This window comes from Carassius auratus, chromosome 21, assembly GCF_003368295.1.
Source record: "Carassius auratus strain Wakin chromosome 21, ASM336829v1, whole genome shotgun sequence".
In the NCBI taxonomy this organism is placed as follows: domain Eukaryota; kingdom Metazoa; phylum Chordata; class Actinopteri; order Cypriniformes; family Cyprinidae; genus Carassius; species Carassius auratus.
This window is the reverse complement of record NC_039263.1, coordinates 11560672-11577681: the sequence shown is the minus strand read 5'-3', so window position 1 is coordinate 11577681 and position 17010 is coordinate 11560672. Positions and strand designations below refer to the sequence as shown.

Below are 17010 nucleotides of genomic sequence, written 5' to 3'. Positions count from 1 at the left end.
AAATGATAGAAATGTTAACTCTAATTAATGCAAAGTTACAATTTATCTTTTTATCACTAAAAATAAAACCAATACCATTCTTTATACTTATTTACAATTATGTTTAAAGTTTTTCTACAAGTAATATAATTATGGAAAACAGTAAACAAGTTTCACCCAAATTTAATTTGTCTTTTAATTAATGAAATGTAAACATTTTTTTTTTATAAATAAAGGGGATTTGCTATTAAAATTTAAACATGGAAGCAATATTGTGTGATTTATTTATTTAAAAAATAAAGTTTTATTATTTTTTCAAAAGTAGTAGCAGTATCAAATACATTCTACTAAACCTAGTAATATTTCTAGAACAATGCCTTTATGTAAAAAAACCTTTTATTTTGACGGGCTACTTTTATTTTGACACTGGTTTTACTCAGATGAATCTGTAAAATGCTTGTGAAGTGAATCAGAACAGTTCTGGTGATGTTGTTTATGTATTTATGTCCTCATTGAGATGCTGAAATTACCGCAAGCGTCACGCATTTCAGTCTATGTAGTAAACAAACCCACTCGTCTCTGTCATTCATTCATTGGCACAGAGATGCACAGAACTTGCATGATTCATATTTCAACCAACTTTTGCAGCTTAACATTTATAGATACTGGTCGATACGGAGATTTGATTTGATTAATTTATGCTAACTTTGACAAATTCCGTGACTGTCCATATTAAAATGTAAGTTTCATTTTCATGACAGGATTTTGAGATTCCGTCCGCGTATTCTGCTTTGCGGAAATCATAGCACTGTATGGGTCAAGAACCGGGTTGACCGGGTCCTGTGTACCACTGGTACTTAAAGAAACCTGGTACCGTCACATTTTCAGTACCGGGTCTTTTGACAACACTATTGTGAACTATGCATTTTTAAGCAGTATTGCTGTTAGCTTAGCAACATGCTAAAATCAAACGCTATTGAAATTATTTATACAGAATGTGAGTACTGCGCAAAATGCTATTTGTGTAGCACATATGTAGTTACTACCTACATATAGCATTCCAAATGGTCACTTACGGCAGTTAGGATGTTCCCTTCAAGGCAGCTGCTTAAATATTCAGTTTACTAGGTTTTGAAACGGAGCACACATCAGTAAACCAAATATATTGACAGCTTCAATATTACGCAGAGCAACATGTTAGTCACTCTTGTCTGCCTGATAAGGTGGTAGCAGTTCTCAAACAAATGTCATCTCCACCGCAGGACCAAACATCAGTAGACTGACTCAGATGTACTGGAGAGATGAGAGCAGAGAGATCAAACTTGGTGATTCCAGACCCCACAGCATTCACACGGGCTTGTGTCATTACCATGTGTGCACCTGTTATAAAGCCATTGTAGGTTGACTTTTTGAGGCTTTGGAAAAGGTTTAGAGTAAGTGGTGTAGCTTGTTTGCAGTAAAGCCTGTTGCGATTAGTACTTAATCATCGGATCACAATGGTTTGATCTAATCATGAATGACATAGCAAGGATCTTTGTGGACTTTAAATTCCAAACGTGTATTTCAGTCACAGGCTTAGACACAGATCAGCTCTGGAACATGTTAACTGAACTTGTCTATGGTGGTTCAAGCCATTGTCCAACTGTGAACGCAAAGCACTTATTTTCATTTTCGAATTTACTCATGAGGAACATGAGGAACAACAACAAAAAGTATTAAAGACATACACACAGAAACTCAAAGGTCTTGCTTTTATGTACTAAATGATGCATAAAAAAAAAAAAATTACAAAAAAAAAAGACTACTATGTAGCAATATCTAAATGTAATATATATATACCCCAAAAACAGGAATGGAAGCCACTGACATTTTTTTCCCCTACTCATCTTTTCTGACTGTTTTTCACTAGTTTTGCATTTGGCTAGGGTCTGTGTCACTACTGGTAGCGTGAGGCGATATCTGTCCCTACAGAGGTTGCACAGGTAGTCCAACTCCTCTAGGACGGCCATTGCCAGAAGGTTGGCTGTGTCTCCCAGCACAGTCGCAAGAGCACTGAGAATTTTCCAGGAGACAGGCAGTTACTCTAGGAGAGCTGGACAGGGCCATAGAAAGGACCATGTAGGGACCCACAGACCTCCACAGGCTAGACAATGACACCCTCACTACCATTAGGTATCGGGATTAAATCTTTGGACCCATTGTCAGACCCTACGCTGGTGCAGTGGGTCTTGCGTTCTTCCTGGTGAAAAATAATGCGGCGAGAGAATGCAGCTTAGGGATGCCCTGGTCCAGATCTTTGAATTCAGGCCTCTGTATGTTTGTTCCTAACACATTACATTATTATGCAAGTCTTTAAATCTGCACATTGCACCGAATCTGCCCTATTGAGAATGCTAAACAATATATATATTGGATCAGAATATATTTATCTACAGACTCTGGCGACTTTGTGGTCCTCATGCTTTTAGATCTAACAGCATCATTTGACACTGTTGACCACTCTACTTTGATACCTAGATTAGAGCCTTATGTGGGGATGAAAGGAACCATCCTTAAGTGCTTTCATTCATACCTCAGAAAATTCTTAGTCAAGCTAGGTAACTTTTCTTCTTCTGTTGCTCATTTAACCTGCGGTCTTCCTCAAGGCTCCAGGCAAGGCGCCCTCTCTTTTCTCTTTGTACATGCTACCTCTGGGATCCATTCTAAGATGACATGGGGTGTCTTTTCATTTTTACACTGACAATACCCAAATTTACCTACCTATCAAGAGAAATCATCCCTTTGCTTTTACTTCTCAAGTTAAATTATGACTAGCCCAAAATAGTTTATCCTTAAATGAAGATAAGACTGAGGTGATTGCTTTTGGGCCTCTGACAAGTCTCAGGCAACCAGCTTAGATCTGGGTAGTATATCAGTGTTTAGATCTTCACGTGTATGGAACCTGGGCATTTTGTTAGACGAGTCCTTAACCCTTACCCTTGTCAAACATATCCCCTCTGTTATACAGTAGGTTCTAGTTTTTATCAACTTTGCCTGCTATCAAAAATCAAACCTTCTTAAGTCATAAAAATTTAGAGATGACTGTTCATGCTTTTATCATCTCATGCTTAGACTTCTGCAATTCACTATACTGTGGTAGTTCTTAGTTTTAAATTGATTGCCTTCAACTAGTTCAAAATGTTGCTGCCAGATTCCTTTATAGTAGCTGCAAAAGTGCTCACATTACTCCAATCCTGCAGACCCTTAATTGGCTGCCTATTAAATTCAGAATTGACATTACAATTATTTTATTTGTAAATAAATCTTTACACGATCTAGCTCCTATCTATTTATCTGAATTGCTGTATCCATATACTCCATCCATTTAATATTCAGTAATCAGAATTTTCTTCTAGTCCGACAATCTAGACTCAAACGTAGAGGTGATCGGGCTTTCTCAGTGGTTGGGCCGCCGTTGTGGAATAACCTCCCTTTAGAGAATAGACTTGACCCCTCTCGGTCCACTTTTAAATCTCTCCTAAAAACATATCTGTTTTCTTTGGCTCATAAATAATTTTCTATTATATTCTTTGCTTATTATTCTAAGTGTTTATACTTTGTTGCTCGTGTTATTATTATTTTTACTTATTTTATTATTAGGAAGAGACCCTGTTTAATTTAGTTTTCTTTAGTTGTGCTGATTTTTATATTATTTTACTTTGAATCTCTGTACAGCACTTTGGTCAGGCATGTGGCTGTTTTATATGTGCTATATAAATAAATTGAACTTATTTACCCAGTCCATATCAGTATAGATATTTTTCCTGATTGAGATCTAATGTGTTTTCAAAGTGTTCCTTTCATTTTTTTAAGCAGTATATAGAAAGATAGATAGATATTCTGTCTAACCTCATTTGGTTAATTTCCTCTTCTCATCATTAGTAGATCTTCATCATTTAGATCACCATTTCCTGGTTTTTAGTTATCCTCATCACCTGTCTGCCCCTCGTTATCTTTCCTATTTTTCTTGGGTTAATGTTATTCGAATGGTCTTTGTGTGTTTATGTTCATTAAAAGACTTCTTTATCTCCACTCCAAGATGAGAAGACCGTGGCTGGGGACGAGTGGTGTTGGAGAAGGTGGCTGGTACTTGTCCGTAGAGTGCCGGCATCTTGGAAGTCAAGATGGCCGGCCGATCAGAAGTTAAGCCTGCCAAGCGTTCATGTGGCAAGCCCGCCAGGAGTTCATGTGTTTAGAACTCACTCCCAGGTTGGCCCCAGCCACAAAACTCGCTCCAGTGCCTGCTCCTTGCAAACACATCCCAAAGTGACCTCCAGTGCCTGCTCCTTGTCAGCACCTCCCAGAGCACCCCCCAAAGCTCACTCTAGTGTCGTCTCCAACCACAGAGCTTGCTCCAGTGTTGGCTCCAGCTCCAATGCCTGGGGTGGAATAGGTACCAGTGACCAAGCCAACTAATACAACCGAGGATCTGCCATGGCCTCCCGAGTCTCCTGATTTGCTATGGCCTCCTGAGCTAACAGCTCCGCCATGGCCTCCCAAGCTACCAACATGGAGGCTTTCCTTGTCTCCACCCTGTTCCTGTCCAGCACCAGTCTCCAGGGCGCCCTCCCCGATGTTACTGTTACTGTGTGGGTTTCGCCTTCCGGGTTGGGGGGGGGGGTGATATCTGTCTCGTGTTGTTTTCTGTTTAGTTCCTGTCTGTCCTCTTTTCTTAATTTCCTGTTCTCATTAGTTCATCTTCATTAATTTAGATCAACTGTTCCTGGTTTTAAGTTATCCTCATCAACTGTCTGAGTTTAAAGGAACACTCCGACTTTAATTATTATTTTGATTGTCATCAAGCCTTGACATTGATGACAATACCCGGTCCCATTCATTACAACAAAGGCATTCGGTTTCTGTCGGCATAGGTTGGCATGTTCCACATTTACAGCACCAGTCTGTGTTCATTCTGATTCTCCCTTTGACATCTTGTCTTACAGCTTCCAAAGTTTGTAACTCCTCGTCTGTGTATTCTGGCTCAAAACTATATGGTTCTGGATCTTGCTTTGATACACAGTAAAATTCCTCTGAGTCTGACAATTCCTCAAAGTCAGCCATGATCACGAGTCACGTCTAGCTAGTTAGACACGTTTGTTTGTTTATGGAACCATCAACAGCGCGTCTCGTGTGCTGCGCTGATCACTAGTAACATTAGCTGTGCTCCTACGCCTAGTGAGAATATAGTTCCCAGTATTTATACGATTAAAAATGGGCTCTGTCTCATATAGCCTTGTTATTTGTACACGCTGTGACTATACAGATCACAACATGTAAATAGGAAAATGTTTGCATTATTTTGTCACTTATTGGGATTACTATGATAACAGTATCCATTTACATCCAGTCTTTGTGCTAAGCTAGGCTAGCGGTGGGTGCGTCGAATAACACTTACAGAACGCACAGAAATGAAAAAGGTATGTATGGACTTATCTAACTCTGGGGGATACTGTGAATAAGCTAAAGTCCCAAAAAGTCGGAGTGTTCCTTTAAGCCCATTCGGTTCTCCCTTGTCTTGGATTAATATTATTTGAATTGTCTACGTTTGTTTGTTCATTGAAAGACTCCTTTATCTCCACTCCTTTGTCATGCACTTTTACTAAAGCCATGACCACCAGACAAATGGATATTAATAGGCTTATATTAAAACAAGTGCAGAGTATTTACAATACTAATGTACATTAAATTGTTTATTTTTATTATTAGATTTCAAAATACTACTACTGTTTTTTTGTTTTGTTTTTTTTTAAATAAAAAAATAATAGAAAATTAGATTTAATCTAGGTATAAGTTTAATAATGTCTAGTGCAACTCACCCTACAATGTATTTGCATTGCCCATCAGCCAGATGTTCATGATCACAACAGCCATATTTTGCAGTGCACTACTTGGAGTGACAAGGACTACACAAAACAAACAAAATGGTATAATGCTGTATGTCTCTGTGGTAAGCACATAAAAGATTGAGCTGTGGTACTCATGTAGGCAATAGGTTTAAAACATCCTGTCCTCTGCTCTTTCTACTACTCATATCAATGTGTAAAAAAAGAATTGGTGCCACAAAGAAAAAAAAAGAAAAAAAAAGAAAAAAAAATCATTAAGACCAAAACTTACATCCATCAAATAAATAAATAAACCGAGAAGCAATGAGGTTTCAGTAATGTGAAATGAAATAGGAAATAAGCATTTATCTATAGTTCCTGTTTGAAGCCGGAATGTGTTGAGTGTGCTCACTGCCCACACTAACAGTAATCAATAGGCAACATAATGAACACAATGAACCCATCTGAAGTGAATCATATCTCCCTCACAGTCTCATGGTAGGTATCCACTTATTCATTAAAAAGCTGAAGAAACAAATTTCACAACATTATGAAAATGTTGCTCTTCCCCTGTGATGATTTTAACCCTCTGGTGCACAGTGGCCATGACAGCAGACAGATTGTCTTAAGAGCCATCTGAGAGCGTGATGTTGCATCTGCACCACTACTGGCAATTACAATTGACCCAGATTAACCTCTATATATATGTCAGTATGCTATCAAAACATAAATAAATCCCAAATGCCTGCCAAAAGTGAGGATGCACAAACTGAAGAAAAAAATATTGCCATTATGTTTATAATGTTCATTTCCTTTTCAGAGCTTTGTCTTCTTGCACTATAATTTGTTGTTGTTTTGTTGATTTCGGAGTGAAGTACGACCTGAACATTTTCTGACAGTTTCCATGCAATTGGCCGGCTTATCTCAGTGAATAAATGAGCTCTTAGCAGATCTGACACTGATTGTCACCAAGCACACAGCCAATCAGGTGACCTTTTCAAAGATCAGAACGGTTGGTTATGGCTGCATTGATTAATGTCCTCTTCAGGAGGTGATCTCTCAGAAAAAAACACAGGGTGCCCTAAACAATGTCGACCAATAACGGTGTCACTACCACCATCTGGTGCTCTAATGAATTAAAAAAAGCTTCATCAGCCATCAGAGGGTTAATAATATAACAATAGAGGGGAGGAGAAGAAAAAAAGTCTTCCAAGGTCATGTGAAAAAAAGAGGAATCCTTTTCCTCCAGATCCCTTGGATGGAGAAACCGTGTGGCTCATCCGAAATGGGTATGCCTTGTAGATTAGGTCTTGGACTAGCTCTGAGCCCTGACCTTGGCAGCAACTTTGGCTTGGATTTCTATACGGATGAGATTTGGGGAGGAAAGAGGAACAGAGATTTACTTGCATTAATTCACCTTAAAAAATGCAGACGGGTTTACTCGCCACAGCAACAACAGCTGCGGGTCCCGAAACTCTGCGGTGAAGGGATCTTGCATTCATTTGTTAGTTTGTGTTTAGTATGCAGCACATGACTTTACACAATCAAGGAGCCCACAGTCTCAGGTGAGTAAGTGTGGAGTGCTAAAGGGATTGTGTCTTTGTGATATTTACCACTGTGATATGATCTTGCCGTCAGAGGGGGGCAGCTGCATACTTCAAATACCCGCCAGTTAACAATCAGATTATGGTAAATAAGCATGGATGTTTGTGCCGCCGTTTTTTGCTGCTTGTTGACAAATGCGTGAAAAGGAGAAGGACAGGAGATAGAGAGAGAGAGAGAGGGAGGAAGTGAGTCAAAATGAGCGCAAGATGAAAGAGAAATGCAGCTGCCTGGGAAATAAGCACTTATGAAAATCATGATTCCTTCTATTCCTCTTTCGCCTGTTCTGCTGAATGCCAAGGCCACGTCAAGGACATGATATGCTCATTTAAGCTCATCGCAAAGCCATTATACATTCAGGATTATGAATTAGCTTAGTTTGGGGCCTGGGTCATTAGTGAGATAGTGAATCTTTCTGCTTTATGTGTGTATGTGCGCGTGTGAACGCATTTTAGTCGGCCTGAAATTAATAATTAGGGTTCAATACAAGTTAAGGTCAATTTAGAGCATTTATGGCATAATGCTGAAATTGACTCATCCCTTATTTTCTTAAAAAATGGTAATGAACAACAATGAAAGTAAAAGGGGCCAATTTATTATGATTTAAAAGCACAAATATAAGGCATATGACTTTATAATAGCACTTACATTTAATTCTTTTGTTTTATTTGAATTGTTATTAAAATCATTTTCACAGTCGCTTTATGACTTGCCATGGCAGGGAAGTTGTAAAATTCCATATAATTTCACATAGAAAAGCTTAGTAGGTGAGCTTTTTCACACAAAAGTTCTGTTAATACGTTTATATCTTGTGGCTATTCTATTGAAACAGTGAGTATTTCAATGTATAGAAATTGGCTTTAATATTTCCACTTTATTTCACCTCACTGTAATCTTATTTTTTCTTACATACATTTCTGTAGCAAGTAATTTATGCTTTTATACTGAATCTGAATCTCTTGAAGACATATTATTGAAAATCAGCATAAGGCAGGTCAAGCTTCTTGTTTCAAATGCAGACATTACTCTTGAACATGAAATCGGGTGTTAAAATTGAGTCAGCTGTTTTGCTTTGCCACTAAACTCACTATGATATATGACCACTTCCACAGCCGTTCCTGTGTGCGATTGTATCCGGCACACACTCATATTACAATGCTGACCTTTCAATTGCGGAAATCCACTCCAAAAATATCACACCGGGTCATATATGTATGTAAAACAGCATCGAAGGGTCCTGCAGGAAAACAGTCTAAACACAGGCATATCTCTGGAGGGTTCATGGGTAAATCATTCCCGTTCGCAGGCTTCGGGCCGACCTGCACAGCCTCTTCAGTGGACCAAAGAGGTGATTAATCACTAGCCCCATAATCATGCCCAAAGGTCCCGTTTTAATTAAAAACAAAGTTCTCTTTTCATTATTCCACTCCAACTGAAAGAAGATAAGACCCCCTTCCCCCATAACATATTACAGCCGGGGCCCCCACCTCTGTCTCTCTCTCATCAGGAGACGGAGAGACTGCAAAGAGTGATGAAGAAACATACCAAAGCCACCATCTGAGCCAAAGAGAAAGTCACAGAGATTTAGACTGGTGGGACAATAAATTGTTAAAACAGACAATATATCCACAAAGGTTCATTCCGTGTCAAATCAACCAAATTTCAGAAGCTTCTCGGGCTCAAATTTTAGATTTTGCTCATATATTTTCTTTTTTCTAAAGAAAGATGAACATGTATAGTTATGGAAGCCAAAATATTAAATGTCATGGATGTGTATTTACTGAGTAATACACTATTTTATAAAGGTGGGTCAAAATCTTTTTTTTTTTTTTTTTTTTTTTCAGATAGATTGGAAGGTAGGTTAATAAAATCTGTTTAATTTACTGATATTGGTTGCATTATGTTCCAACGGTGATCATTCAAAATAGGGAAAGAGCACTTTTCAAGTTATTCTTCAAATTTTGCACGTCTGTAACTCAAGAAGTATTAAAGGTATCAGAATTCCCTTTTAAATATTGGGTATTAACAAACTATGCTTTTGTGCATCTTCATTTGTAGGGCCCTGTTTGGTTCAGTTCCAGAGACATTGGAATTTCAATATGACTATAAGATAGCGAATTCGAGTCTCGGGCTGGCAGGAATTGTAGGTTGGGGAAGTGAATGTACAGCGCTCTCTCCACATTCAATACCACGACTTAGGTGCCCTTGAGGAAGGCACCGAACCCCTAACTGCTACCCATAAATGGCTGCCCACTGCTCCGGGTGTGTGCTCACAGTGTGTGTGTTCACTGCTGTGTGTGTGCACTTTGGATGGGTTAATTGCAGAGCACAAATTCTGTGCATGGGTCACCATACTTGGCTGAATGTCACATCACTTTCATTTAATATTTTGGCTTTCATCGCTACAAATGTTTATCTTTCTTTAGAAAAAATATTAGCATAAAAAAATATCTGAGACAGGGACCTCCAGTTGAGTTAACACGGAAAGACCCTAAAGTCTATTATAGAAAACACCTGCTTATTTAGTTGTATGTTATAAGTACTCATTTATTTTGTGCAGGTTATAAGCATTTCTTATAAAGGCTGTGCATTCAAAACAAGCTGAGAACTGTGTTTTAGAAATGACCTGACTCTAAGCTCCGCCCCTCTTTGCTACTGTTGCTAACTCAGACAAGCATGATTTTCAGTACATTGTGCTGACCAAGAGGTAAAATTGATTGAATATTACGGTATCAAATAAGAATCATGGCCCAGTGAAAAGTGGTTTGACTTCAGGGTCTCCCTAAGGGGGGAAAAAGTCCCCGAGGCAAGGGCTTTCTTTAAGAGTGTCACAACAAACATCTTAACCGTCAGCCTTACCTAAGTGTTTATACATCTTTGATAGTCTGTGGCAAAACATGGCAATGGATACTCAGTTGCTTTAGTTATAAAATCACCCACAACAAGCAACATAACAAACCATTGACGCTTTAAAGAGGGTTCATCTTTACTACAAAAACAGATAAACTACAAAATTTGTAATGGAGATTATTACTAAAGAGGTCTAGGCAAACAACATCTTGTGGGCTAAGCAGCTTTACAGAATTGGAAACAAGAACATTTAAACCAAATCACACCAAGGACAAAAAAAAAATCAGAGAGAAAAAGAAGAAAACATCCAAGACTGCCACTATAATCCATCAGTCATTCTTGCGCATGAGACGAAAGCCTTGCATGAGATAATTAGCCTAATTAACTCAAGTGCACAATGGAAGTGATAAAATATATATGAAAACATAGTTGTTGATTTATTTATTTTTTATTTGTATAGCACTGTTTTAAAGAATTACTTTCGATATCTAGAATACTTTATGTTGATCAGTAAAATAAACCTGTGTTATTATTTTTTATGGTAAAATGGTCATGTATGGGGCTTTGTTGCAATATATAACATATTTTAAAGGAACACTTAAGCAATTAAGGGGAAATACTTAATGATAACTTTAGAATACTTTAAAGTGGAACCTTAGGCCTTTTACAGCGTGAGCTTACATTGAAAAAAAATATTAATTAAATTAATTTTTTGAAGGGGTCATATGATGCGATTTCAATTTTTTTTTATTTTTGCTATCTCTTTGGAGTGTTACAAGCTCTTGGTACAGAAAGAAGATCTGTAAAGTTGCAAAGAATAAAGTCTCAAATCCAAAAAGATATTCTTTATAAAAGTTAAGAGTCAAATCTACCCTCCTAAAACACCTCGTTCTAACACGCCCCCACATGTCTACATCACGATGTGGGAGGATTTGTTAAAGAACAACAATCATTTGAAATTTAAATCTTTTGTAATACTGCAAAAATATTTACTTATTGTAAATTATCAATTACCAAGTACCATTTTATAAAAGCTTTAAAGAACTTAAAACATTTAAACATTCTCAACATTTAAAAAAAATTCAAATGCAGCTGATCAGAGTGCTGAAGTACAGGGTTTAATAACATAGCTGGCGCCGATAGCCTAGAGTAGAGTGTGTGCGCTTAACTGCTGTGGCTAATGGCTAATGCATCCCTTGGAAATGTCTGTCAAATCACTGAAAATGTTATTTTATAAAGCAGCTCGTCTTTCATCTTGAGTCACCTGGCGGGGAGGATACGGTGAGTTCAGATGTGTGATACAGTTCTCTAATTAAACGGAAGCCGTGTGTAGGAATATATCTGAGCTCCCGAAATACAGCGCGACGAAATTCACTGGAATATTTGCCTGGGATGGTAAATGGGGTTATTTCAGCATGGATAGGCAAAGATGTGAAAACCTGACATGTGTGTCAATCACCTCAAACGTCTTTTTTTTGCCATCGTCTAAAGGACAACATGTGTAAGAGCATTCAAATTTATAAAAGCTTTTACAGCACCACTCCATCTGTCTGTTCTGATGTAATAGACAGATAAAGGCAACCCGCGCTTAGGACATTATGATTTAATTCGTGTGAGCGACCAAGCGGTCCCCGTTTTCCACAAAAACCAGCTGCAGCTTAAAAGAAAAGACAAAAGTGAGTCCAAATGTTAATGGCGAGCCATGTGTTTCTTACTGGCCCAGATCTAAATTGCTTGTGATCTTGCTCGTATCTTGAACGAATACAAGCCACATCTAGGCCTTTGCGACTATGTAGGGAGCGTGTGCATATCAAAAAGCTTTCGGCAACCATGTGCTCTCTCAGGGGATGAGGGCTGAGAATGTATTATGAAAATTGAGAGGAATAAGAAAAGGATTCTTACCTGATTCTGGATCACCTGTGGAAAGAAAAAGTCAAAAGTACAAAGTCAGAGGCACCGTTCCAGAACTCGGTTGAAAGATTACAGATGCATAAAACAGAAGCTCTACTCATTCTTTGATCTAGTCACATTTTTGGTCCTTGCAGAAAGTAAATCACTAATATCTCAAGACAATCGAGACTTTTTGAACTGGCTTGCAGACTGATTTGCATGAGAATGTGAACAGCGGCATCTTAAAACAAGCTGGCGCTGTTATGGAGATAGCACAAAAGGGGAAAAAACGGTTGAGTTAAAAATAAAGAAATTAAACCGTAATGGATTATGAGGTCCTATTCATCACACCAAAACCACATACTCCTACAGTACGGAACAAAAATAAATAGTTTTTCCTAATGACAGAATACCTACAGTGTAAGTTCTTTTAGTGAACACTGAAACATCACTAATTTACATAGCACATTACTCACATTGAAAGAATTCATTTTGCTCTGTTTGCAAACTATGAATACAAAATCACTGTACTTCCACTGGCAGCCAAAGCGGCTGTAATTCTGAGGAAACCAGAAGAATTTGTGCTAGTAGTGAGGGAGTTTGCAGGCGGATCAATGGAGCCTTCCAGAGTAAAAAATAATAAATAAAAATTGATCTGTTTTATGTCTTAATCAAACACTTCAAGTGTATAACCAATATTTAATAAATTCAGAGGAAAAGTAGGTCCGCCTAAAATATTATGTCTCCTCTATTGCTCTGTGCACATAAATGATATCAACCAGAGCATCAAAAGAATTTGCCCAAAATTAGAATTACAAAACAAACATATAAAACATATATTATACAAACATATACAAACATATAAATATATATTATATTTTCTGTTATGCATTCAAAAACAGTTTCTAGTTTGCCAAAACAATAGTTGATAATACTATATAAAGTCTTTGTATATAATGCATTATAAATGTAGTTTTAATGCATTAATTATGCCTTATAATACATTAACTAATTGTATTATCTCATGAATAACTGTACCTAGAGTTAGAATACATTATACATTGCTACACCTATTTTAACTTTGGTTATAATTAGCATATATATATATATATATATATATATATATATATATATATATATATATATATATATATATATATATATATATATATATATATATATATTGCATTACACATAAAGTATATGTGGCAGCCAATTGTTTTTTGTATATTATTGTAAAAAAAAAAAAGTCTAAAAAAGCTACATGAATAGTTCTGTGATTCATGATTGTACTTTATCTTTCGAAATAAAATGACCTTTTCAAATCATTATCAATAAATAGCAAGTGCCCACTGTGACAACTAAGGTCATATTATGTAACAAAAACCCAGCTATGTGAGTTACATGAACTAGAATAAAAATATGTGACAACTCGCGTTTCTCATACATCTAATTTCATACCGATTCCAGCAGAACATGTTTGACAGACCCACAATTTCTCCATCAATGAACAAGATCCATGATTTCGTGACAGTTCATCTGTTAGAAATGAACGGACTTCACTTTTGCAAATATAATAAAAAAAAAAAATAAAAAAAAAAATCAGTTTGTGTTTCTATCAGTGACTACAGAAGTTCTCTCAGCAGGTCAGATGCCCTGTGGTTTACTCGCTCTCTGAGATTATATACCTCTACAGCAAATGATTCTTAGGGCCTGGAAAAAAATCATCTTTAGCCCTGCTCATTACATGTTCCTATTGCTAAACTAAAGGAGAGCTCACAGCAGAGACAGTGTCAGTACTACATACTGTATCAAGACTCCAAAACGCCAACATCAATGCAAATATACATTAAATAGCCTTTGAAAAATGGGTTAAAGCTGTGTCAGTAAAAGCTACTAGCCGTTGTTAACGTATGTAATTACAAACATGCTTTTAGTAAATGTCACATTTTCCCTAGTCCATATGAGCGTCTGCCTCAGCTGGAGTCATGGGAAATGATAAATGTACTCACTCTCTAAGTCCAGCTGGCAACAACAGCCAAAGTGCTGCCAAGATTAGCCATCGTAAAGAGAGCAGTCTTGTTGTTAAACAAGTACATTTGCCACCTGAAGCAGACATTTATCATTTAACGATTTGTCGGCAGTCCGTGTCTTTACAAATATTACAGTTAGAAAAGTGTGACGATAAAATACAAATACAAAATATATATTAAATAATATACAGTCAGGGATAACATAAATAGAAAATAATTAATAATAATAATAATAATGAAAAGTTATTGTCTCCTTCTGAATTCTTGAAGTTTGTGGACATTTTTAACACTGTACGAAATGATTTTGTTGTGGACTGCAGTAGTAAACAGAGAGAGATTCTGGTGGTAAAATGGACAGAAATTGTGCCCCTTTTATTTCTTTGGCGCTCAAGGTTTCAATTATGTGATCTTCAGGTGTGAAGAAAGTATTTTTCAAATGTCACTAGGATGAAAAAGTTCTGCAAGGAAGAGTGGGTCGCAAAAATCCTCAGCAGCAGTGTGAATGCTTAAAAATAACTGTAGGAACTGTTGCCGTTATTGCTGCTAATAGGAGAGTAACTAGTCACTGACTCTAAAGAGGCAGTCTCTTTTTCCCATCGGTACACTGGTTACATAATTTTAATGAAAACATGAAATATGTATAATTTTTTTTATGCTTTATGTTTTTGGCTGAAAATATGATCACATTTAATGTAAAACTGCAAACAAACATAAAATATGTCAGTGGACTAACATGTAAGGGCTTTTCACATGTGAACTAGTTAAGCCTGGGTCATTCTTAGGGATGGGTACCGAAACCCGGTATTAAAATGGCCCCGGGGCTAAATTATGAAAGACCGTGGTATCAGTAAGATCTGATGGTATCGGTTCTGCTTTCGGTACAGGAGGGGAAAAAATTTATGTACTATGTATTTTTGCTTAATAATGTAATCGTGCACATTTTATCTCACCAAACATTTCTAATGTGCGATCATATTAAGACGTTCGTCTATGAGATCTGCGAGATCTCTCTCGCCGCAGAGGCTGTCTGTCAGTCACACACACACACAACAAGAACAAGCGCGGCGTACACACACGCATAAGGGGCCGTTCACATATCGCGTCTTTTGCGCGCTCAAGTTCGTTATTTCAAATGTAGGCGCACGGTATGCGTGCTCATAATGTAAGCGACGCGGTCGTGACGCGCACACGGTGCGACAAGCTTGTTTTTTCCAGGCGTGTCCGCACCGCATCGAGTTAAAAACATCTCAACTTTTGCAAGTTGAGATGCACCGCAGGTCATGTGACTTCCTCACCTTTTCCGTAACAACGTTGAAAGCTCAGCCAAGATGAAGGAACAGCTGATAGCTGTATGTGGACTTTTAAATTAATTTAGTAGCAGTGCTACTGCAAGCAGTTTTTAGTGCTGCAAATCCATTTGTCCATTGCTGAAATTTCTGCGTCTTCATGGAGAGAGCAGGTCATGGTTGCTTAGCAACGGCAGACTCCTCAGGAGCGCAAGTGCCTGAAGTCTTTGGGGATAAAAAATCAGAAATCGGGGCGCCTATTTTTAGACGCGATATGTGAACGGCCCCCTTACAGTACGAAAACTCCTGCTTTATACAAAGAGTGACGATGGCGGAGACAGCAAAATGTTCCAAAGTGTGGTAATCAGTGGCGTAGCCAGGGGAGGGGCCATGGGGGCACTGGCCCCTCCTGAAAACTGATTGGCCCCCCCAGTGTGCCCCCACATTTCTACACGTCTGTCACTCACAAATTCAAATTATAATCTTTCAGTTTAGTAAATAACTCACGATTGAGTCGCGATGCTTCTCAACGAAGACCAAGAATAGCGAGCTGCTGTTTTCCAACGAAAAAAGCACCTATTTTAAATAGCTTATGTTTTTTGATTAGCGAGTTGTTGCAGTGCAAGAAGTGTTTGGTACTAACGTTAACGTCTTTCGGTGTTAGACAGACCAGGTTCGATGACGATGTTATCTCCTAGAGCAGACCAAGATGCTAATCATTATATTTACTATGCTCCTCTGATGCTGAATGTAAAAGGGGTTTACTGCGTTACGATTTACTTATTTTTCGGCCGAACGAGCCGATATAGGCAACAACGCAATTTAAAGCAATGGTTTAAAAAACTATAATAGCAATTCTAATAAAGTCATTATTGAATCATGCAGTCGATTAGCGACTTTTTTCACTCAAGTGAGGTGACGAAACAAATCGTGTAATGTTTATCTAACGCTCCACACTTTAGACTTTCTTTTAAAAGTCTATATGGGTGAGACACATGCAAAAACATCGTTTTTTTACTGGTCAATTTTGAGATTTGGGGCTGTTTGTCTTCAGTAACATGTCTTCTTTTAGACTTGTGGTGAAAAAAAAGTCCAAAATACACATATAGGTCTTTATTTTTATACACCTTTAGTCTATTTGCGTCTGTAGATTCCTAATAAATTCAGTTGGCGTTCTAAAATCTCTGCGATTGCTGTCTGCACCCTGGAAAGCTCTCTCTCCCTCCCTTCACAGAAGTTATTGACAAAACGTCATTTGATGACACCCAGAAACATTCAAAAAAAAATAATACATAATTATTTAATGCATGATTAAATAGCAAAATAAATAACTAATACTAAAATAACACTGGACTAATTAAGCTATTCTAAACTGTTTTATAGGATCCACATATTTTACATTTTACCTTTTTGAATATATCCAAAGTATGGATATATGATATTTTTAAATCAATATGCTCAAGATTAATTAGCCTTGACATAAGTAGATTTTGTTTATTCATCAATGCA

At 37.5% G+C, this 17010-nt stretch overlaps 1 protein-coding gene across 14 annotated transcripts in view; it reads right to left on the bottom strand.

Moving 5' to 3' along the window:
- The window catches only part of nrxn2a (neurexin 2a), a 336553-nt gene that overhangs the window by 242195 nt on the left and 77348 nt on the right, over positions 1 to 17010 (bottom strand). For 13 of the 14 annotated variants that reach the window (XM_026195944.1, XM_026195946.1, XM_026195947.1 and 10 more), the window contains one exon: positions 12195 to 12209. The exons of the other annotated variant lie outside the window; for it this stretch is intronic. In XM_026195944.1, the coding sequence (XP_026051729.1) occupies positions 12195 to 12209 (15 nt within the window). The remainder of the gene's footprint in view (positions 1 to 12194; positions 12210 to 17010) is intronic. 14 annotated transcript variants of the gene reach the window in all.